General features: G+C 40.5%; 1 protein-coding gene across 1 annotated transcript in view; it reads left to right on the top strand.

Moving 5' to 3' along the window:
* FAM3C (FAM3 metabolism regulating signaling molecule C) overlaps positions 1-24194 on the top strand; it is a 52833-nt gene extending 28639 nt beyond the window's left edge. Inside the window, exons 6-10 of the mRNA XM_038557485.1 lie at positions 8168-8226; positions 9505-9555; positions 11756-11840; positions 20865-20991; positions 21780-24194. Of these exons, the coding sequence (XP_038413413.1) occupies positions 8168-8226; positions 9505-9555; positions 11756-11840; positions 20865-20991; positions 21780-21869 (412 nt within the window). The 3' untranslated portion in view covers positions 21870-24194. The remainder of the gene's footprint in view (positions 1-8167; positions 8227-9504; positions 9556-11755; positions 11841-20864; positions 20992-21779) is intronic.
* Positions 24195-24718: the final 524 nt, after the last annotated feature.

The raw sequence follows: 24718 nt of genomic DNA, 5'->3' as shown, positions 1-24718 counted from the left end.
TGAGGGATTTATTCATTTATTACAGTATCTTTGACTCTGAGGGTCAAGAGGTAAAGGAGAGTGTATAAGTACTTCTAGAACCATTTAAAATGTAACCATTTGGGCAGCCCCGGGGGCTCAGTGGTTTAGCACCTGCCTTCAGCCCAGGGCGTGGTCCCGGAGACCCGGGATCAAGTCCCACGTCAGGCTCCCTGCATGGAGCCTGCTTCTCCCTCTGCCTGTGTCTCTGCCTCTCTCTCTCTCTCCGTGTCTGTCATGAATAAATAAATAAAAATCCTAAAAAAAAATTAACCATTTAAAAATATAAAGACCACTGTAAGCTTATAAATAATAAAACCAGAAAAAACAGGCAGTTGGCTAGATTTGTCCCACGGGCTGTAGTGTGTGAAACCCTGCTCTACACGAATCGTTTGAAGATGTTGGTAGTTAACACGTGTGGCGAGCGGCACAGGTATTTGAAACAAAACTTCGATCAAAGACGTATTACGTAATCTGTCTAGATTATGTGACATTTGGGTTTTTGTCTGGAGGTGTCGCAGGGTCGTGAGGGAACCTTCATTTTCACGAAAGATCAAACATTTCACTTGTGTTAATGAGACTGGTTCATGATCTACTTAAACGTGTGGAGTAGTTTGTCGTTTGCTGGTTACAGGTTTCCTTGCTGGAAATCCAGGTTTTAAACACCGATTAGCTGCTGCCCTCTTGTGGGAAGCCTGTGCCACGGGGCCTCCGGATTGCCTTTCCATCCCTGAGGAGCCACCGTGAGGCCTTAAGGATTAGAGCCGTGGTCTTAGGGAACGGGCTCCCGTAGCTGTTGCTTCGAGGCATTAATGACGGAGCTCGCTAGCGTAGGAGCAGAGCAGATGCGCTCTGAAGCTCCCCTCTTTGGAGTAGTAGCACTTGAGTTGGTTTCCTAACGGGTCACCTTCCAGAACTACTCTTGAACACACATGAAAAAAGCCTGCGCTTTATCACGTGTAAATTTTAGAGAAGGATAAGCGAGATGTTGAGGGCAGATAGTGCAACCCATATGGGTGGGTAGATGATCAAACGCTACTGAGCTTCAAAATCAGATTTTTATCCTTTTCCTCTTTTAGTGGACCTTCGAAAACAGGTGTTTTTTTTTTTTTTTTGACTCTTTATTTGGAAATAATTATAGAAATCACAGGCAGTTGAAAAGACCGTACAGAGGAGCCCTGTGCACTCTGTACCTGGTTTTGCCTTGACTGTATCTTTCAGAGAACGACACCAAAGCCAGGAAATTGGTGTTGGTACAACGTGTGTGTGTGTGTGGTTCTGTGTCATTTTATCACAAGTGTGGAGACATGTAGCCCGTCCAGCAGTTGGGATGCGAAATCATTGTGTCGCCGCAAAGATCTTTCACACTACCCCGTTACTGGTCACCCCTGCCATCCCTGACCCCGGGCAACCACCCACCCGTCTCCATCATTTCTATCATTTTGATGTTTTGAGAATGTTAGATTAACAGAATCATGCAACATATGACCCATATGAGATTGGCTTTTTTTTCACTCAGCATCTCAGCATAATGCTCTTGAAATACTGATGCCTAATAATTGCTGCTTTCTTTTTTTCTTTTTTCTTTTATGTTTTTGGCTGAGTAAATAGTCTTGTGTTATGGCCATACCACACTTTATCCATCATCTGTTGTCCTCAACCAGACAGTTTGGTTGTTTCCAGTTTTTAGCTGCTAACCAATAAAACTACTGTGAGCAACCGTGTACAGGTTTTTGTATGGACCTACGTCTGTATTTCTCCGCAGTAAAATCCTCGGGCATTCTGGGTTGTGTGGTAAGCATGTGTTTAATTTTGTAAGAAACCTGCCAAACATTTTCCAGCGTGACCGTACCGTCTTACATTTCTACCAGCAACATATGAGAGATCCAGTTTCTCTGTGTATGTGTCAGAGCTTGGCGATGTTACCATTTTTTGTTTTAGCTGTTCAGATGTGCGGTGATACTCCCATTTTATTGCTTGCGATGTTGAACGTCTTTTAGTGTGGGTCTGGTTTTTTTGTTTGTAGATTTCAAAGATTTTCTTCTGCATGATCTTCTAAAATCTCTATAGTTTTATGTTTCATATTTAAATCTATGATTCATCCCACGTTAATTTTTGAATAAAGTATGAGACATAGGTTGAGGTTTAGTTTTGGCCTGTGAGTATCTAGTTGCTTCAACACCACTTGTTGGAATGACTGTCCTCCCTCCATCAAATTGCTTTTGCTCTTTTGTTAAAAAAATAAGTTGGCTATACTTCCAACTGGTGCATTTTTTGGTTCCACTTGGCTTTGGGTTCTCTATTCATTCCATTGATCTGTCCACTAATACCACATGTTCTTGATTATGCTAGTTATAGAGTAAGTCTTCAAATGGGGGTAGAATGAGTCCTCCCCCCCCCCCTTTTTTTTTTTTTTTCAGAATTAACTACTCTAGTTTCTTTGCCTTTCCGTATACATTTTAGATAACCTTGCCTCCATCTCTAGAAAAATCTTCCTGGGATTTTATTAGGAATTGTGTGAAAACTGTATATTAATTTAGAGAGAATTGGCCATCTTTACTGTTCAGTTGATGAATATGGCTCTTTTCCTCTCTCTCTTTATATATTCTTCATGATCTTCCCTTAACCTTTGTGGGTTTCAGCTTATAGGTCCTATACGTGCTTTATTAGATTTATACCTAAGTATCCCGTTTTTTTGAGCAATTGTAGGTGACATTGTATTTTTAGTTTCAGTTTTTATAGTGTTAGTACATAGCCACACAATTGATTTTTGTGTGTTCGTCTTGTATCTTATAACTTTGCTAAATTAATTTATTACTCCTAGGAGTTTTTTTTGTTTTGTTTTTGTAAATTCCTTGAGATTATCTGTACAAACATGTCCTCTGCAGATAAAGACAGCTTTATTTTTTCCTTTCCAATTTTTGTTCCTTTATTTCCTTCTCTTACCTTACCGTGTTGGCTAGGATGTCCAATACTGTGTTGAATAGTAATGATGAGAATGGACGCCCTTGACTTGTTCCTGATCTTATGGGGAAAGTGTTTTCCTTCACCATCCAGTAGGATGTTAGGTGTAGATTTTTGTAGATGTTCTTCATCAAGTTGAGGAAATTCTCTATTACTAGTTTCCTGAGACTTTTCATCATGCGCGTTGAATTTTGTCAAACGGATGTTCTGTATTGAGATGATCATGTGATTTTTCTTAAACCTGTTAATACAGTGGATTACAGTAACTGTTCAAATATTAAAACAACCATGTGTCTGTAGGCTAAACCTGACTCGGTCATGGTTTATGACTTTCTTTTAATATAATGCTGAATTCTATTTACTAATGTTTTGTTCAGGATGATTTTTGACTGTACACTGATGAGGCCTATTGGTTTGTAGTTTTCTCGTGAAGCCTTAATTCTGGTTTTTGTATTTTTATAATATTGACTTTATAAAATAAAGTTGGAGGTATTTTGTCTTCTGAAAGAGTTTGTGTAGAAGTACTGTTATTTCTTTTTTTAAACATTTGGTAGGCATCTCCAGTGAAACTGTCTAGGCTTGGAGATTTTCTGGTGAGGTAAGTTTATAAACTATGAATTCAGTATCTTTAGTAGTTACAGGACTACCTAAATGATCTGTTCCATAATGGATGAGTCGTGTTAGTTTGTACTTCTTGAGGAATTGGTCTAATTAATCAGTTATCAAATCTACATGTGTAAATTGTTCATAATATTCCTTTATCTTTTTGATGTCTGTAGGGTCTATAGTGATAACCCATTTCACTCTTGATATTGGTGATTTGTGTCTTCTCTTTTATCTCTGTCAGTCTTACTAAAGGTTTGTTGATTTTACTGACCTTTTTAAAGAGCCAGCTTTTTGTTTAATTGATTTCTGTTTTTCTTTCCTTCTGCTTACTTTAAGGTTATGGCATTTTTTTAAGTTTATTTTTTAACTTAAGTACTTAATGCTATAAATTCCTCTCTCGGTACTCTTTTAGCTGTGCCTCATACATTTTAATCAGTTGTATTTTTGTTCATTTCAGTGTGTTTTTAAATTTCCCTTCTGATTTCCTCTTTGACCCATGGATTATTGAGAAGTATATTGTTTGGTTTCCAAGTGTTTGGAGATTTTCCTATTATCCTTCTGTTACTGATTTCATTGTGGTTGGAGAATAATATACTTGGTGTGATTTCAATTCTTTTAAAAAGGTTGAGGTTTATTATCATACCTCATGACATGGTCTGCCCTTAGTGTATGCTCCATGGACACTTGAAAAGGATGTGTATTCTGCAGTTGTTGGGTGGAATGTTTTTTAAATGTCAGTTAGACCTTGTTGTTTATTATGGTTGTTGAGTTCTTTTGTACATTTGGTAATTTTCTGTCTATCAGTTGTTGAGAGGGGGCTGTTGACATAACCAGCTGTGATCGTACATTCGTCTGTTTCTCCTGTCAGTTCTATCTGGTTTTGATTCACATGGTTTGTACTTCAGTTACTTGATCTGCACACATTTGGGTTTACTCCATCTTGCTGAAGTGACCCTTTGATCATTATTATGTAATCTCCCTCTTGTAACTTTCTTTGCTCTGAAGTCTATTTAATTGGTGTTAATATAGCCCCTCCTACTTCTTTTTGTTTAAACAGCTTTATTGAGATCTAATTCACATGCCATACAGTTCACTCATTTACCATATACAGTCAGTGGTTTTTAGTATGTCCACAAATATGTGCAACCATCTCTACAGTCAGTTGTGGAACATTTTTAGATCTCAAAAGGAAATTGTGTCCTTTAGCTGTTACCCTACTACCCCATTCCCATCCCATTCCACTCCCTTCTCCCCTGCCCCTCCCACCCAACCAGCCCAAAGTAACCACTATTTTACTTTCTCTAGACGTTTGCCTATTTTGGACATATTATATATAAGGTGTTATGTAGTATGTAGGGGTTCTTCTGTCATCAGCTTCTTCACTTAGTATAGTGTTTTCAAAGTTCATCCGTGTAGCATGTATCAGTACTTCATTCCTTTTCCTGACAGAGTAATCCTCCATTGAGATAGATCCCATTTTGTTTATTTACTCGTCAGTTGATGGACATTTGGTTTGTTTCCACTTTTTGGCTATTATGAATAATGTTCCTATAAACACTTGTGTATAGGTTTTGTATGGACATGTTTTTATTTTTCTTGTATACATACTTAGGGGTGGATTTGGGTTCATATAGTAATTCTGTGTATAGCTACCTGAGGAGCTGCCGGATTATTTTCTGAAGTGGCTGCATCAATTTATCTTTCAACAGCAGTGTATGAGGGTTCCAGTTTTTCCACGTAACACTTGTTATTTGACTTATTGGTGACAACCATCCTAGTGGGTGTTGAGTGGTATCTCATTGTGGTTTTAATTTGCATTTCACTGATGGTTAATAATATTTAACATCTTTTCATTTGCTTATTGGCTATTTGTGTATCTTCTTCAGAGAAATGTCTATTCAAATCCTGCCCATTTTTAAATTGGATTGTTTCTTTATTATTGAGTAGTAATCCTGTGTTCTTCTGATTGTTTATAGGATTTGTCTCTTTCTACTCTTTTACTTTTCACCTACCTATATCATCATATTTAAAGTGAGTTTCTTGACCTGAAACCATAAAACCACAAGAAAATCTAGGGAAAAAATCTTTGTGACATTGGTCTGGGCAATGGGTTTTTTGGATAAGACACCAAAACCAAGACAACAAAAGTAAAAGTAGACAAATGGAATTACATCAAACTAGAAAGCTTTTGCACAGGAAAGGAAACAATCAAGAGAATGGAAAGTCAACCTACTGAATGGGGAAAAAATTTTGCAAACCATGTATGTGATAGATTAATATCCAGAATAGATAAGGAACCTCCTTCAACTCTAGCAAAAAAAATATAAAATAAAATAACCTGACTAAAAAATGAGAAGAAAGCCTAAACAGACATTTCTCAAAAGAGAAATACAAATGACCAACAGGTATATGAAGAGGTTCTCAATGTCATTAATCACTGGAGAAATGCAAATCAAAGCCACCATAAGATAATCCCCTCACATCACACCTGGTAGAATGGCAGTGTTCAGAGAGATGAAAGAGAACAAGTGTTGAAGATGTGGAGACAAGGGAGCCCTTATACACTGTTGGTGGGCCTATAAATTGATACAGCCGTTATGAAAAACAGTGTGGAGTTTATTCAAAAAATGAGAAATAAAACTATCGTATCCAGTAATCCCACTTCTGGGTGTATATCCAAAGGAATTAAAACCAGGATCTTATAGAACTATCTACTCCCATGTATATTGTAGCATTATTCACAGTAGATAAGATGGAAACAATTTAAATGTCCATCAGTGGATGAATGGATAAAGAAAACGTGGTATATGTGTATATATATGTGCAGTGGGATATGATTGAGCCAACTAAAAGGAGACTGCCATCTGGACAACATGGGTGAACCTGGAAGGTGTTAGGCCAAGTGAAATAAGCCACCTGTAGAAAAACAAATACTACATGATTTCACTTATGTGGAATCTTATATATTCAAATTCATAGAAACAGAGAGTAGAACAGTGGGTCCCAGGGGCTTAGGGGAGGAGTAGATGGAGAAGATACAGGTGACTGGGTGCTAAATATTAGTTACACAAGATGATTATATTCTTGAAATCTAATATGTGATGATTTGACTGTATTACAGTACTTTATTATATACTTGAAACTTGCTAAGAGGGTAGCTCTTAATGCTCTTACTATAAAAACACACAATATAAGTAACTAATGTGTTAATTAGTTTGTGATTGTTTCACAATGTCTATCAAATATACACTTAAATATATACAGATTTTGTGATTAAAGATACACTTTAGTGTACCTATATGTTAATATCCTCAATAAAAGAAAGAATGTCTTGTAGACACCACATAGTTGGGTCATATTTTAATCCACTGTGTCAATTTCTGTCTTTATTTGATATGTTTACACTATTTACATTTGTTGTAATTATTGATATGGTAGGGCTTAAGCCTGCCGTTTTATTATTTTTTGTTCTTTCTGTTTTTGTTTTTCCCCCCCGTTTTCTTTTACTGGCATCTGTGAGTTCATGAACATTTTTAACAATTTATTTTTGAGGATACCTGGGTGGCTCAGTCCATTAAAACATCTGACTTTGGCTCAGGCCATGATCTCGGGGTTCTTGTTTTGAGTCCCTCATCCTGCTCCCCACTCGGTATGGAGTCTGCTTCTCCCTCTCCCTCTGCCCTTCCCCTTTTCCCCCTGACTCATTCTCTCTCTTTCAAATAAATCTTTAAAGAAAAAAAATTCTTTTTTGATTTATTCATATTGTTTTTTGAGTGTATTTCGTGTATAGCTTTCTTTGGTGGTTGCTCTTGATGTTATTCATTCATCTGACTCTTTATAGAAGAACTTTACTGACCTTGCATTTTTAGAATTGCAGGTACCTTCAATTCTGGTTCAACAAACTGAACCGAAAGAAGCAAATATTCCCCTCATACCTTCTATTTCACAGAATCATAGTGGTCTGTAAGCTGCCACTGGATGGTGATTACCTCAGGTGTAACAGTACAAGTGATGGTGCTTAGATGCAGCAATTAAATGAATACAAGATTCCTTTTTCTGAGTATAGAGGAATTTTACATTGATAATCACTGAGAGAATGTTCACAGGTGAAGTAGGTGAGACGTTTCTTGCTTTCAGATTATAAGAGCGTCTCACTTCTGTTTCATGTCAGATGGATATCACAGAAAGTAAAAGAGATGATCAGTTGTTTGATCCTTTGAGAACAGTGCAGACGGTATATGTGCATAATGTCTACATGTTTTACGGATTTTCTAAAATGGTATTTTATAACCTGACACAGAGGAGTAGCTAAAAATAGTCTGACGTTTGGGCCCTGATGTTTTTAAATATATTGATTTGTGAAATCTTACTTAAGGACATTGCTTTAAAGTTATTTAATAGTAGACTGTCTTCTGTGATGTGGTACAAATCTTTTAATCTCCACTGCAGTTCTTAAACAATCGTGTGTATATATAATATTCCCAACTTTTTTTTGGGGGGGGGGGCATAGCTTTATTGGTCTGATACATGTATATGCACAAAATCTAATTCTAAATTTGTCTTGACTTTTCCCTTTCAGTTTAATGAGTGGAGTTAAGAATAATGTTGGAAGAGGGATCAATGTTGCCTTGGTAAATGGTAAGAATAATTATTTTAGCTTACAGATGTGGTCAGTGGATACTCATGTGGCCCAAAGTAAAATGCACTCTGATATCAAGGGATCAGGTCAGAAAGTGCTATGCTTGACACTAAAGCCCTCTGTCCAACTTCTTCACATCCTCCTAAAAACTAACTGGAGGTGGAAACTTGGGTGTCTACATATTATAGCATCCTTTCTTGAAAGCCTCCCACGTGTGTAGTGTGTGGAGAGTTTCCCATGAGGTCGTGAGGATAAAACCAGCCTAACATTAAATTGATGAATTCTGAAGATGTTAGTCTAACAATAGAAAGATAGAATGACATAAGGGTGTGTAAATGACAAAGGGTGATAGACTATGAAAGGAGTAGGGAGAGGATTAAAGGATAAGAATTAATTGTAACTTTTCAGTATCGTCTGCATTTGTCACCCAAGTTCATTAGTGAAAATAAGTTTATCAAATCCTGAAGGTCTCAAGTATTCTTGCAGAATCAAATCTGAACATATGAACCCGTGAAATAAGGCCTAACTGCATGCATGCTTGTCTTTTCCTCCTGGTACAATAACCCTGTAAGGCTGTATAGTGCGATTAGGGACCACAGCCACCTTACCCAGTTCACAGTGTAGGAAAATGTGTTTTATTTCTTTCACAACAAAAAATAAGCTTCTGCATTTTTGCTTTCTTTGTTTTCTTAAGTAAAAGGTTCTTTACATATTTTTCTAATTGATAGCAAAAAAAAATACATTTTAAAAGAGAAGTAAGTGAAAACATTTTAAAAGATCAATTCAAAAAAAAAAGATCAGTTCATCTTTCTGTAAAAGGTTTACGTGTTTTTTGGTAATTCTTTTTTTTTTTTTTTATTTTTATTTTTAATTTAGTTTTTATTGGTGTTCAATTTACTAACATACAGAATAACACCCAGTGCCCGTCACCCATTCACTCCCCCCCCCGCCCTCCTCCCCTTCTACCACCCCTAGTTCGTTTATGTTTTTTGGTAATTCTTAAATTAGAAAACGTGGTAACATGAAAGGATGAAACCTAACTGAATTTGAGTGGTCTACACTCAGTTTTAAGATTCAAAGATTCGTGAGAAAGTCAAAAATTTTAATTTTTCTAAAAATTACTCTTAGAAATATATTTTAGATTTTATACAATTCAGATTTTAAGTCTTAAAATAATTCTCTGCTAAGGGATCTACATCCATCATTGGATAAGATCACTTGTCATATACGCTGTATATTTCAATTGCATATTCTGACATGAATTCCATCCCTTTCAGGAAAAACAGGAGAAGTATTGGACACCAAATATTTTGACATGTGGGGAGGAGGTAAGTGTGAATAACTCATAACTGTTCTGTTGCCAGCGCCAACTTACTTTTTAAGCCTCTTCAATATAATGTGGCCCATTAATGAGAGATCGATAGTGTATTTGTGTTAGTTCATTTTCTCTTTTCCACTGAACATCCAGCTATATTTAAGTCATTGGTCATATTGCATGTGCTTTGCTTTATTGTAGAAATTTTGTGTGTAATTAAGAGCAATAATATCAAAATTGAGATCTTAAAAATCCAAGTCCTGTTTTCTGCAGGACAACTAATTGAAAGCCTTGGATCCTTTAAGTCATTAACTGAAATTTTGTAAAAAAAATAAATAAATAAATAAATAAATAAAAATAAATAAGTCATTTGGAGAAGGATGTAAGCCATTTAAGCATTTTTAACTTAAATGATTTTTTTGCATATGATTTGTTCATCTCAAAAGTAAAATATAACTAGGATTAATATTAAAATACATGAATATTTGAGAGAAGGAGTTTTCTTTATAGTTTGGGGCACTTAATGCAATTCGCAGGTCTCTTCCTCATGTGATGTTCCTGGAGGAACAGATGTGAGTCCGTCGCCCACAGACAGAAACAAGGACCTAGCATCTTAAACAAGAGTGTGTCTGGAAAAAATTCCTTCCTCAAATCTGAGCAAGGCCAACACTGATTTATCTTTGGATTCTTTTCTCAGTTGCCAGTTGGGGATATTTATCAGCATGAGGCTGTCCCCTGCACCTCCCCATTTCCATCCCCTTTATATAGTTCCTGGAAGCCAATAGCTGCTGTTCTTGAAATTTTTGTCAAGTTTTCAGACCATTCATTTTTCTTTTTATATTCCTCTTTTTTTTTAAGATTTTATTAAGTTATTCATGAGAGATACAGAGAGACAGGCAGAAGCAGGCTCCATGCAGTGAGCCCGACGTGGGACTCGATCCGGGGTCTCCGGGATCAGGCCCTGGGCGGAAGGCGGCACTAAACCGCTGAGCCACCCGGGCTGCCCAAGTTTTCAGACCATTCAGCTTTTCTAATATTTCTTCAGCTTGTAATGAGATGCAGTGTTTTATTTAGTTTTCACCTGAGGCTCGGAGGACTTCTCCTGGCGGTCAGACAGCGTAAACTTAAATGCTGCCGTCGCCCTGAGACTGTAGCGGCGTCGGCGGCCCTCCCAGCACCTGTTACGTGGAAATACTCTCGCACGACCCTTGTGGAAATCAGCCACGTGACCAGAAGCTCTGTTGCCTCATCACCGGTTGATTAATTAGGCCAAAAGTCTCCTCCAGTGAAGAGCGTTGCAGCTGACGTCCCTCTTTGCGTTGGGAAGGAGGAGACTCATTAGCTGCTCTGTTGCGTTTTTCTCAGAATTGGAAGTGCTATTTGCGTAAAACAGAATTCAGTTGGGGACAGCTTTGGAATTTTTGCTGTGGAAAGAACCTGAGTAAATTCGAAGTGATCCAGCTCTGCAGTGGTTAGATGTGGGGACTACAGGCAGACCTGATGTCAGACTCCGAGACGTCAAATAATGGGTGGCACGTGCGTGCCTCTGGCAGTGCCAGCCCGTAGTCCCCGCAGTGGTCTCTTGTCAGCTCCTGTGCGTCTTGGTTCACCAGGTGAAGCGCACAGAGCCGGGTTTGCCGTAATTAGAGAAGAACCTCCATTCCTTCCCCCAGGTTACAGTGATTAGACGTGCCCGCCGGATCCCTTAAATCAGAGTGTATACGTGTGTGTGTGTGTGCGCGCGTGTATATATTTAACTTTTTAAGAATTTACAGAACCTTTTATGAATTAAAGGCTCTGTCTCCTCCTCTTAGATAAGTACCCACACAAACAATTTTACATCCCCTCAGAGACTCCGTGAGCCTTTCTTCTGCCCCCTTCCCCATCCCTGTCAAGTTTCATTCTTCACATCATTAAGTCCTACTTTTAATACAGCTTTGCTATGGTTTTTTCCCTTAGCCCCTGTAGTATCAGGACAAAAGACACGTAGGATGAAAGGATTGGGAAGTTCTAAGTTGATGATGGGATCCTAGTAAGGGACAAACTTCATTCTTGACCTATTTATAAGATTTGTCTCCTTTTACTGATTACTGATCAGTAAATCATTACTGATTTGCAAATACTTTCTATTTTCATTAATATGAACCTGTAAAAAATTATCATGACAGCTATTTAGTTATCCCCAAACCCATCAATCCTTTCTTTTTTTCCAGATGTGGCCCCGTTTATTGAGTTTCTCAAGTCCATACAAGATGGAACAATAGTCTTAATGGGAACATATGATGATGGAGCGACCAAGTACGTAAACTTAAAAGTTTGTATTATTCTTGGAACTATGATTAATTATAAAAGCAATTCACTTTCAATGAAAAAATTTATAAAATAGAGCCAAGTAATCACATTCCAGATACACACTATTAAAATTTTTTTAATTTGCTTCCTTCTAGTTATCATACATCTCTTGTCATAAAATTAGAGCCACGTACCTAAAGTTTGTTATACTCTTCAGTTTTTAACAACCTTGTTTTCTCTGACATTGCTATTCTTCAGTAGCATTTTTCATGGCCCACCAACAGTTGACCGTATGCCCCCCCCCATTATTTAACAGTTCCCTATTATTGCCGCATGTTTTGTATTATAAATAACATTTCGATAAACAGCCTTTTCCATGGATGTTTTAGCACTTTTGCTTATGTCCTTAGGGTAGGTAAGTTCCTAGAAGTGGAGTTAACTGTGAAAGAATAAGTGATATGTTGTTCATAATATTTAATACACGGTAATTTAAAACTTTTTTTCTTCAAATTGTCTATGTTGTAAAATTTGGAAAATAGAGAAAAGCACAAAGAAGACGACCAGTTATAGTTCATCTACTCAGTGATAATCATTGATAATTTGGTTTCCATCTCCGGTTTTCTTAATACACGTATTTTCTTCATCTTAAACATTTGGAATACTAGTATTTATAGCGTTTCTTTTACTTATTTATGTGGTGAATATTTTCCCATAACAATAAATAGTTTTCATAACAAAATTGTTCATGTCTGCCTCGTATAGTTCTCAAACATGTGTCATAATTTAAAATTTACTTAATACCTACTGCTGGACCCTCAGGCTATTTCCAAATTTTCATACTTAGCAAAAATGTACTGTCTTAAAAGTTTTTGAACAATCGTCTCTGTTTCCTTAGGACAATTTTATTTTAATTAAAGGATGTGTATGTTTTTTTAAAAAGGATTTTTTAAGTTTGTACCAATTTAACATGACTCTCAGAAGTTCCAGGACGCTGACTGTTGTTAAGAAGTTTACTAATTCTAAAGATTTTGGAAAGGGATTTTATTAATGTGCCTTTGTTTGGTTACTGGTGAGATTGCATTTCTTTTCACAAGTGTTCTTGGCTCTTTCTCTTGTAAAGTGTCTTTTGACCATTTAGGTTGACTCCTAGGTTGACTCAACAGAGGACAGACAATGTGTAAGGAAGGGCCCTTGGTTTGTTAAGGATATTAATCATTTCTCACGTAAAAATACCTTATTTTGCATTTATTTTTGTTAATTTCTGGTGCTTTTTGACTTTTACAAGTTTAGACTAATTCTTATTTATGTATTTCATTTTAGTTTTTTCTACTTCTGTACCTGAGAAGTATTTTCTCATCTCCAAATTGAATACTTAGTTGATTTTACTCTTCCAGTGATTTTACTGTTTTCATGTATTTTAAAAAATACATTCATTTTTTCTTCAGTGATTTATAATGCCAATTTTTAAGTATATTTGACTTTGTTTTTAGAAGTTTTGTTCCATTCATCGATTTTTTTCCTGCCCCAACAAGACACTATTACAATTTTTTATAAGTATTTTATAAAAATTAAGTTTACTGTCTTTCTGGGGTGGCTAAGACCCCCTTTGTAGTGTTTCTCAAATCCTTTCTATGATATTTTATCCAGATGAAACGTTTGATACTTTTATCAAGAATGAAAGCATTCTCTACAGATTTTAATTGAAAAGGCTTGAAGTTCTACCTAGGAATATGGCATGTCTTTCTATTTATTGATTTTTTTCCCACACATATTTAATGTGTAACTACCTTATTGCAGATTTGCACTAAGAAAACAGTGCTATTTTGTAAATGTTTTAAAGTGAAGTATTTTCTTTGACATGCATTTTACCTGGTTCAGCTAAGGATGTGTTGAATCCACAGATTGGGGGTTAAATAAGACTGGCAAAGGCCTCCATTGCCGTTTAGCTGGGTAGAACTAAACAGGGTAATTAGGCTTTCATTTTCAAAAAAACAAGTAACTTGCTATTTGCTTTTGCTGATAGAATAGGATATTACATGTATAATTTGAGGTTTTAAAATTTTAAAGCACCCTGCTTTTCTGAATAGACACACAGGACCTCTTTTTTGCATCATGTTGTTTCATTATTATACCTTCTTGGCTTCACCCTTGTTTCCCTTCTTCTAATAATAGATTGTGACCAAATCTAAGAACTAAGGCAAGATGTTTATCCTTTAACTGCTGTGTGTTAGTGCCCATCACATATACCAAAAGTAGCTTCAGAAGATGTCCAACCTGTAAGGCAAAATAGAAACCCCAAACTTCGACGTCTTTACACTTGGTCAGTATGTGTTTCAATTTCTGTGCATTTAAAACGAATTCAGTTGTCTGCATTTTTCAGTTTGGGGCACACAGATTTGTATGTCGAATGCTTCCTTCATCTAAACACTCGTGAAATAAATTGTGTCATATCCTTTATACAAAATGGACAAACGGTCATTATAAACGGCCATCGGCATCTATCAAATGTGACAAAATATAAGCGTACACCTTGGCAGGTATCTGGTCGTGGAACGTTTGAAAGGACGCCTCAGCTGCGGGAGACGTAGGCTTATAGGGGAACAGAAGCTCTGCTGCGACTGATGCATTGGGGGTTTCTTTACATAAGGCTGCTCACCTCCTAAGGAGTGGTTTGTTCTCCCACTTACACCCAGGAGAGTTTAGAATACGAAACGCATGCGCCTGCTTTCTCCTTGACAGGGAGCTGGTATGGGCTCCCCGGAGTTACTCGGTCTGGTCCCGGTCACTGCTGCCTGCAGTGAGCCCCTTGGCTGTGCTCTGACCCTCAGCGCGTGTCTGGGATTGGTCTCCGTGTGTTCTGGGGGATGCCAGTCCTCCGGGCCTGTGCTGGGTGAAGAAGTTTGGAGACGGCACTTTGCGTTTCGCCTCTTCCGGGGATTCACAGCGCACGGCCCTGAAGTTTGGTCCTTGGGAAACCTCTTTACCTTTGTTTATTCCAGGACTTCTTGACCTTAACAAGGAAGCCCATTTTAATGTATTATTTTTGAAATATAGTTATTTGAGAGTGAGCGAGCAAGCACGCAGGGGGAGGGCCAGAGGGAGAGGGAGGAGGAGAGAAGAGACTCCCCGTGGAGTGTGGAGCCCGACGAGTATCTCAGGATCTCAGGATCTGAGCTGAAGTCAGGAGTCTGATGCTTACCAGCTGTGCCGCCCAGGTGCCCCTGGAAACCTGTTCTAGAAACAAAACCACAAACTGTATTGAAGAGAACCTACGTATTGGAGAGGGCAGGTGTCCGACGGTGCCTCCCTTCCAGCCAGAGCCTGCTAAGGAAGTTGGTTGTCGTTCCCCCAAGGCGGGAGGATGATCACCGAGCGAGCCGGCCGCCTTGCTCCAGTGTCCTGCCTCTGGTCACAGCACGGTGGGCGGGTCGCCTCGGGCTGCGGACAGGTGGGAGGGTGGGTGGCCCCAGGTGAGGCATCCCGGACGCCTGCCGGGGGCAGAAGTGCACGGAGTGTCGCATATGTGCCACCTCGCAGGGCGCCAGTGGCTCGCCGTTTCTCCGGGTGACACGGCACAGGGCCAGAGCCATCCTCAGGTGAACCCCCTGTTCTCCGCTGGTCCCCCACCCCGCCACCTGCCAGGCCTCATCGTCTTAGCGGGAACCATGGATCCGCTCCCCGGGACAGGTGATGCTCGACGTGTTTGGAACTAAGAAGTAGCATTTCTCCTTCTTTCCCCCTCCCTGCCAGTACGCAGGGCTCCGTCACCCTCGGCGGCGGTCAGCTTGTGGGTGCGCGCGCGCACCCTCCCGGCCGCACCTCTTGGCCCCTGCTTCCCTGGCTGACCGTCGGCTCCTAACGTGAGTGCCCAGTGGCCCGCAGGGCTCCCGAGGCGGCCTGGCCACGTCACGGTGCAGTGCGGACGCGAGCTCTTAGGCAGCCTGGAGACACGCTTCTCTAGACATTTATACAGACTGGTATTGTATTAGTTTTCTTTAAAAGGTGACATCACGTTTTTGGCTCTTGAATTTTTGGTTGAGTTAGATTCTCAGATCGTTGCGTTTGATCTCAGACTTTTTTTTTTTCTTCCCCCCCCCCCCCTTTTGTTTTTAACTACTGCCAAGTCAGGTCTTCCTCCTCTTTCAGGACTTGATTTTGTCTAATCTAAATGAAGGACTTTATAGTCATTTATCCTTGTTATCCTCGTTAAATTTAATTTTGCTGATTTGGGCCCATTAGGTCATGATTCTGACATTCGTCCTACAAGATTTCCATGATCCAGGCTTTGTAGTGTCTCCAAAGTCTCTCTTGTGTCCAAATCGAAGTCATTGATAAAAATGTTCCCCCGGGGCAGCGTGCCACCCTCACCAGGAGCCTCTTCCAAGGGAGTCCTCTATTAATCAACTACGGAAACTGTTTTTTTAAACAGCTGCCAACGTTCCCTGATAGGCATGCCGTCCAGCTGCGGTGGCATTATTTTATTCATGGAGGCTGTTTTCTGAGACTCTCAGATGCTCACTTGAAGTCCATGGGCTCTACTGGGTGTTATTCTGTATGTTGGTAAATTGAACACCAATAAAAAATTAATTTATTAAAAAAAAAAAAAAGAGAAATCCATGGGCTCTGCTAATTGCAGTGCCCCGATGTCCTGCCCGCAGACCTCTCCAGATGCTGAAGTAGCTGACATGACCGCAACGTGGCGTGATTCATTCCTCCCTCCTTCTCACTACTCCCTCCCTTTCCTCCTCTTTTCCTCCTCCCACCCGTGGTGGTCGTTGTTGTTCACAGGATCTCCGTGGTGTGATCCGTTCTAGAATTCGCTGAGAACTGGAGGTAGCTTTATCGACCCAACGTTTCTAAAAATTTCCTTGACGTTTTTGGAGCGTGGACTATTCCGTTTAATGACTTAGCATCCTCTTCATTTTCCATGTTTCTAAACTAGCAGACACCACCTTGAAGATTTTACTAGAGTTCCTTAGAATTTCACTGTGTGATGTGTGTGGGCCCGGAGGCTTCGGTTTACTTGCAAGCGGTTGTGTGGACGTTCCTGAGCTACTCTTCCCTTTTTATGTCCATCAGAGTGTTTGCCTCCCTGGAAAAGGCAGGCGTGCTCTGATCTCAGACCGTCCTTGTGAAACAGCGGCTCCCTTCGCCGTTTCCGCGTAGCAGCGAAAGTTCCCTGTGTGGCCTGTACTAGTTTTAGGGAGTCTCGTGTTACCCTGAGCCCCGCCGGTAGTAGTAGTCAGAGTTTCCTCGCGAGTAATCTGATTTGCTGTAGATCTTTGGACACTTTTCTCAGTTGGAGCCCGACACAGAGCACTCCTCCAGCAGCGCTGGTTCAGAACCTATCCTCCTCTTTCCTGGGGTCGTTAGCAATTGCATAGTGAGACTTATTAGGGGTTTTGGGTTGTTTTTTAAGAGTCCTATTCTCAGTTTCTAACCTGAACTATCTGTAATGTGCTCTCGTTAAGGTCTAGGCTACATGGTCACCTGTGCCTAGCGTTGCTTATTCTTCAGTGTCCTGGAGTAATTAATAAGGCAGTTTCCTTCCAAAGCTGTTGACACCTCTGCTTCTACTCCCCAAGCGGTCCTCCCCTGTTAATCAGACTATTAATCCTCCCGTGTTGGCTTTCAAGAAAGGGAGCATCGGCCCGTCGTGGTGGCGTGGCGGTGGGGCTCTCAGATGCTGCACCTTCCGCCGCAAAGATGGAGGCAGATCTCTGACTCGCCCCCCACCCCCCTCCCGCTCCCACGTCCCCCGTCGCTGCTGCAGATGGCCTCCGTGCAGTTGTAGAATCTCTTCTAGGAAGACTTGGTCCCTGTCTGCTTTCTTGTTTGTCACAGGATAATTTTTGATTCGTTTTAAAGAAAATTCTTAGCTAAAAGAATTTATTCCATAGAAATTTTTATCGTCTCAGCTAGTTTATAAATAGCATTTTATTTATTTGTTTATTTATTTATTTATTTGAGAGTGAGCGAGTGCACACAAGGCGGGGGTGATGGGCAGAGGGAGTGAGAGAGTCTTAAGCAGGCTGCACGGCCCAGTGTGGAGCCCGAGGGCCGACCTGAGCTGAAATCAAGAGTCGGACATTTAACTAACTAAGCCACCCAGGCGCCCCAGCATCTCAGCTAGTTAAGACCGTTAATAGAGATTAAAGTATATGTAACAAACTTAACGTGCTCCTATGTAGAATAAAAGCTTGTGTCTTTAGAATTTATACCCTGTGTACATTAGTTACACTGGCTTTTAAAGAAAGGAGGATATTTTGATATCGAATGTGTATTGAATGATGAAAATATTGAAAGTACTGGCCGCGTTGCATGATTCTAAACCTCTTTTTGAAGCAAATCGTTTTTTTACTTAACGATGTCGAAAAGGAATAATGAAATCCTCCAAATTCTACATAAGCGGAGCAGACAACTGTAGAAAGTGTTGAGAAACTTGTCTTGTTATAAAACTGTAGTGAGATGCACCTAGGGCCAGGAGGCGGGGTGCCCCACACCACCCCAGGTCTGACGGTTCGCTAGGACTTCGGGACGCACGCAGCCTGCAGCCCTGCTCCCCTCCCCTCGGAGCCGCAGAGCCTCGGCCTGCTGCCTGGTGACCCTGCCGCCCACCTGGATGGCGCTTTGGCTTTACTCCCCTGATAGCAGCGTGACTCACCTGGTAGTGTTGATGATGCAAATAAAATATTGTAAGAACGTATCCAGGAAACAGAACATTTGGATCAACTGAAGACTGGGATTTGACCACCTTCCAGATCCTCGACGTGCAAACACCGTTTGGAAACAACAAGTCGGGCCAGGCAGCGCGTTCAGGGGTGTCCCTCTCACACCCAGGTCGCTTACCGAGTGAGCCGACAGGTGCAGAGTGGTGGCTACTGCGTGTGAGCGCGGCGCGGGGAAACCCTGCCCCCGACTGCGGGGAGAGCGCGGGAAGCGGGTACACGGGACTCTCGGGGGACTCAGAATCTTCAGAGGCCAGGACTGCAAGGGTCCTTTTGCACAACCATTTTGTTTCTTTTTATTTCACCAGGTCATAAGTGCATCACTTTATATAGACTTGAGTCTGAGTCAGGTCTAAGTGTTCTAGGGTTGGAGCTGGTTTTCTCAGCGATCCTAGGGAGTTTGGTCCAGGAGGACAGCAGCGCCCGGCTGGGGTTACAGCAGCTCCGCGACCGGGTGCTTACCCTCAAAAACACAGAAATGCTAATTCAAAGGGGCACGCGCACCCCTGTGGTTATAACTGCGGCACTATTTGCAATAGCCAAGCCACGGAGGCCGCCCGCGTGTCCATCCGGCGATGGACGGATAAAGAAGAGGTGGTGTATCTGTGTGTGCACACGCACGCGCTGGAATAGTGCTCAGCCAGAAAAAAAGAATGAAATCTGGCCATTTGCAACGACGTCGGTGGAGCTAGAGAGTACAGTGCTAAGTCAGTCGAGGCGACAAGTGCTGTATGATCTCACTCAGGTGGAATTTAGGAAACACACGCAGGAAGGGGTGAGACAGAGACACCAAGAAACAGAGTCTTCACTATAGAGAACAAGCCACTGGTCACCAGAGGGGCGGCTCCATGGGGAGCTGGACGATGAGGATGGAGGAGGCGCGGGGGGGCGGGGGGCGTAGGGAGTGTTAATCACTATATCTACACCCGAAACTACTAGAACACTGTATGGTATCTGTACTGGAATTAAAATTAAAAGATTTTTCAAAAGCAGCTCCACTGCCTGTGGATGTGATTCGCATGAATTGTGGAAGTCTACCACGTAGCCTGTTCTTTCTTGCTTTATGAAGTTTTTTTTTTTTTAAATATAAATTATTCTGTTCATCTTTAAGTTGCTTAAATGAGAACTCTTACGTGTAGCATTTCTTTCTTTCACGAGGAAGGGGGCAGACTGACGTTAGCGTGAGCTGTCTCAGATAAGGAGCGCCTGCCTCGCCGACCCTCGTGCTGTTTGCATTTAACGATCCCCCAGCTGTTTGCAAATATAAAACTTACCTTGCCTCAGATTTTAGCAGAATAAACCTAAGTGACCTGTAACTGCCGTCTTTTGGGAGATACATAGGATTTACTGCCTTTTTTTTCCCCCCTCTCCATCTAGCATGTATCTGCTGAACTTCTCTTTTGTGAGTGACACAGAGGGGAGATTGAGAATACTTGCATTAGGATAATAACCGACGCAGATTTCTTTTTTTTTTCTTTTTAAAATTTTATTGATTGATTCATGAGAGACACAGAGAGAGAGGCAGAGACACAGGCAGAGGGAGAAGCAGGCTCCATGCAGGGAGCCCGATGCGGGACTCGATCCCAGGACCCCGGGGTCATGACCTGAGCCAACGGCAGGTGCTCAACCGCTGAGCCCCCCAGGCGTCCCCACAAAATGTCTTCATGCCATTTTTCATTAGCTCTTTCCTCGCCACATGACTTTAGCCACTGCCCTTCCTCGTTGGCAGGTACCTCACCGCTGTCTGGTTTCCGTTCATTTTTATTAAGTAACCACTCGACAGTTATTACTGAAGTATAATTTATATACCTATTCTCAAGGCTCATGTAAATAAAACATAGTATTAGAAACACCTGTATTTCTGCCAGCGTCTACCTTTATTCAAATGTAACTTACCAAGGGATTAGTGGAAATTCAAAGTGATTTTTAATGTCATGAAGAAGGCAGTGGTGGCTTTAAGACCTTGTATTCGCCGAGGTAGGCACCTACTAGCTGCGGCATCCCTTATCTTTTGGTGGATGTAGATGAAAGTGAATCATTGTAAGACAAAGACATCCAAAAGGTGTTTCCTGATAGAATAAACTTAAAAGGAAATGCTCGATTTCACGTCTTTTGTCAGTAGAGAACTCAAATAGGAATGGTGCTCTGAAAAGAAATTCCGTATTTTTTAATGTTCTCTTCTTTATTTAAGCTGGTATTTTCTCATTTTATCTCATGGTGCATGTTAACCTACTGGTGCGTCAGTATTACTTAGATAATATACAGTGCTCTGTGTTGATGATTTTTTTTCTTCCTCTTCAAGACTCAACGATGAGGCACGACGGCTCATTGCTGAGTTGGGGAGTACGTCTATTACTAACCTTGGTTTTAGAGACAACTGGGTCTTCTGTGGTGGGAAAGGCATCAAGACAAAGAGCCCCTTTGAACAGGTTAGTGTCTTCTCTTAGACTTTCACAATTAACGGACAAAAGGAAATTGCGTGAAACCGTGTGGCGTGTATATTCCTCTCCTGGTTATTTGGCCCTTTGACAAAGCAGCCATTAAGTGTGTTCACGTATTTTTCGGAAGCTCCTGGTAATCAGGTATTTGGAATGCCCATGGCCCTGTTTTAAAATCAAACCTGAAAAATAGTCCGATTCTGTTCTGCATGGGAAATTTTTCCCTTCTGTGACACAGTTCCCGGCATATATGTTTGCTGCTGTCACGGGCCATTTAGGAAGCGTTCGTCACTAACGAGTCCAATCAGGCTTTTGACTCTATAATCTGCTAAGTTTAGAAATATTCCAGAATGCGGTCGAATGTAGGCCTGACCGCTGTGTTGTTCTTTGGGCTGTTCCTCGGAAGCCTGCCCGGCCCGAGGGTTCTCGTTGCCTGTCTGGCGCCGTAACATGTGTGGCCTCCTCGCGGCCACGGGTGTCGCAGAAGCGAGTTCACCAAAGCCGGTGACAGGAGGCAAACTGTTCATAAAGCGTTTTCTTCCTTTAAACCGTGTGTATTGGGAACCCTGGGTGGTGCAGCGGTTTAGCGCCTGCCTTTGGCCCAGGGCGCGATCCTGGAGACCCGGGATCGAATCCCACATGGGGCTCCCGGTGCATGGAGCCCGCTTCTCCCTCTGCCTATGTCTCTGCCTCTCTCTCTCTCTCTGTGTGTGACTATCATAAATAAATAAAAATTAAAAAAAAATTTTTAAACCGTGTGTATTACTGTATTCCAACAGCACATAAAGAACAACAAGGACACAAACAAATACGAAGGATGGCCCGAGGTGGTCGAAATGGAAGGATGCATCCCCCAGAAGCAAGACTAACGCCGGGGACGCTGAGGGAAACGCACTTTCACTATTCCTGGCAGAGCTGAGACGGAGAAGCCACGTGTAAATACTCCCGGAGCATGCAGCCATCTCGATGTGTGCATGAGCATCATCCCTTTTGATATCAGGATTATTTATTGCTGACGTAAATAGATGCCTTTGTAAATAGTCATCATAATGAGCAAATCACTGAACCATTTCTAAGCACATTTCCCTAATAATAGTAGAGTGTTAGACGCCTGCAGGAACGACGGCCTTTATTCTGGAGGCGTACCCGGTGCCACCTGAACAGAGGGTGAAAAACATACTGATACATAGACTGGTTGCTGTGAAAACCTATCGTCGAGTAATAAGGATTTTGAGGAGGAGACTTTCTTTTCTATATGTATATATATATATACGTTCATGTATAGATATGTATATATATATATATGTATGTTGCCTTTTAATGATAGTATCTTTTAAATTAAAAAGATGCTTGGCTAGTTGCGTGTGTGCGGCGTTATTTTGCAGTCTGACTCTCTGGCATACCTATTTTCTTAGTGTTTCTCTTCTCTTCCCAAAAACCTAAGAGTAAATGATATGAAAACCTGTATCAGATGTGTGAAAAGCACAACAACATGTTTTTTTTGTTGTTGTTTTTCTTTTCTTTTTTTTTTTTTTTTTAACGTACCCAGTAAAAAAGGAACTCTGTAGAGGTAGCTGGTGTTCAGGGCTGGCGCAGTCTGGGTTTTGAGTGGGCAGCGTGAGTAACTGGATTTTACAGACCTGCGTAGCGCGCGGCCCCCAGGACCCCCCCGGGAAGCGGCCGCCTGGCTTCCCCGCCCGGACCGGCTGCTGGGGGACAGTCGCGGCGGGGGCCGTGGGGCAACGCTGGCAGATGTCTCCTTGCCTGCTTGTTATCAGCATTGGCCAAGCGGTTTGGAAAGAGGCATGCTTTAATATCACCATCATTTTGATGGTAAACCAAGAAACACAATTCTGTAGTTACTTCATCTAATTTCGTAATAGTTTTTGCCTGAAGATACGACGACGTATGTAGGAAAGTCTTCATTACTGAGTGGACTGATAACATTTAAAAAAGTGATTTTGTTTGACTCCAGATGACTTCATACCCAGTTCTGCATAAAATTTTGTTCATTTGAGATGTTCACTAAATGACTCTAGTTTATTTTGTTTTTGTTTTGTTTTATTGTTGGGGCATTAAATACCTACGGTGTATGAAGTATCTTAAACTGGAACATAAATTAATGATCAAACTACTCACCATAAAAGGCAGCACTTAAATTTTGAATCTAAATTTTAGAAAACTTGTATAAAAAAACCTAAAGGCAGTATTTTTATTTTGCTGTAAACCAACTTGGAAGCTGTTCAGCTATTTCTTAAATATTAATGAACTTTGGGGTACTGGTTCTTCTCTCAAACTGAATGTAATTCAAGGATAAATGCACCTTACACATTTAAAAGAATTTTTGTGAACTTTTCAGACTCCTGGTGCTTATATGCTAACCCACATTCCGCGCGTGCATTTTGACATTTAAAATACTTCCCTAGATTCTGTAAATTAAAAGAATAGCTATTTTCCAGTTCCAGGGATGGTGAAATAAATGTTGCTTTTTTTTGCATTTTTTTTTTTTAATGATTAAAATACTCTCGGTTTTGCATTGCGAATTGTTTTGTATTGTCTGGCAAAGTAATATACCTACGGAACTTCACAGTAACGTCTGTCTAGCATTTATTGTACTGGTTAATATGGAAAATTTAAGACATTCCTGTGTTTAAACACACTAATATCCTCAGGATATATCTTAACATGTATAGAATTTAAGTATCCAGATGGCAAGACATCCCTTTCAAGGTAAAAACTACAAAACGATAGCTTTGTGAAGCTGTACAAAATGTCAGAAGGGATAAGGACGGATCCCGTGGCAGCTTCGGTGCAGTTTGCTCCTCTTTCAGTTCTGTCTTGTATAGATTGTGCCAACTTTGGAAGCAATAATTATACTACTTTTCATATTCAGATATCTTTTAAAAGTCCACAGTATAAATGAAGCAATGTTCCTTTAATGATAAGACTTTTCTTCATTAAAATCAGAAATTTGGCATTGACATTTTGGTATATTAAATGGTGTATAAGGATTTTTGGATGCATTTTTTATTTGTAATCAATTTTTTTTTTCTGGAACAAATGTATTATAGTATGCCTATTACAATTAAGCTATGACAGTAGGAAAATAAGTGATATTTGGGAAATTAAAGAAAAATTGAGCCAGAGTCTTTATATTCCTGACTTTAATTTGATTAAAGTAAAATTTATCATTGTTCTGTCTACCTTTTGTATTTGTCTTGAAGTGGATCAGCTAATATTTTAATGTTTTATTGCAGGTGAAGCTCAAAGCACTTAGCCTGTATTGCCCTTGATACTTTAACACTTTTTATAGTTTATAATTTGAACCCCCCCCCCAAAATATGGCAATTTCAATTCAGTTGACATACCCCCATTTTTAATTGAAGGAATGAGAAGTGTGTTCAGTTAGAAAATTAAGAGTAGTGGGATCCCTGGGTGGCTCAGCAGTTGAGAGCCTGTCTTGGGCCCAGGGCCTGATCGTGGAGTCCCGGGATCGAGTCCTGCGTCGGGCTCCCTGCATGGGGCCTGCTTCTCCCTCTGCCTGGGTCTCTGCCTCGCTCTCTCTGTCTCTCATGAATGAATAAATAAAATCTTTTAAAAACAATTAAGACTAGAAATTTAGAAAACTTTTTAAAATGAGTATAAAAGGAAAAAAATTTTTTTTTTAATTTAAAATTTAAAAAAGGGAAAAAAAATGCTCATGTTGCTCAGGGAAAAG

This window comes from Canis lupus, chromosome 14 (assembly GCF_011100685.1).
Source record: "Canis lupus familiaris isolate Mischka breed German Shepherd chromosome 14, alternate assembly UU_Cfam_GSD_1.0, whole genome shotgun sequence".
NCBI classification, from domain to species: domain Eukaryota; kingdom Metazoa; phylum Chordata; class Mammalia; order Carnivora; family Canidae; genus Canis; species Canis lupus.
This window is presented reverse-complemented; position numbering and strand designations above follow the sequence as displayed.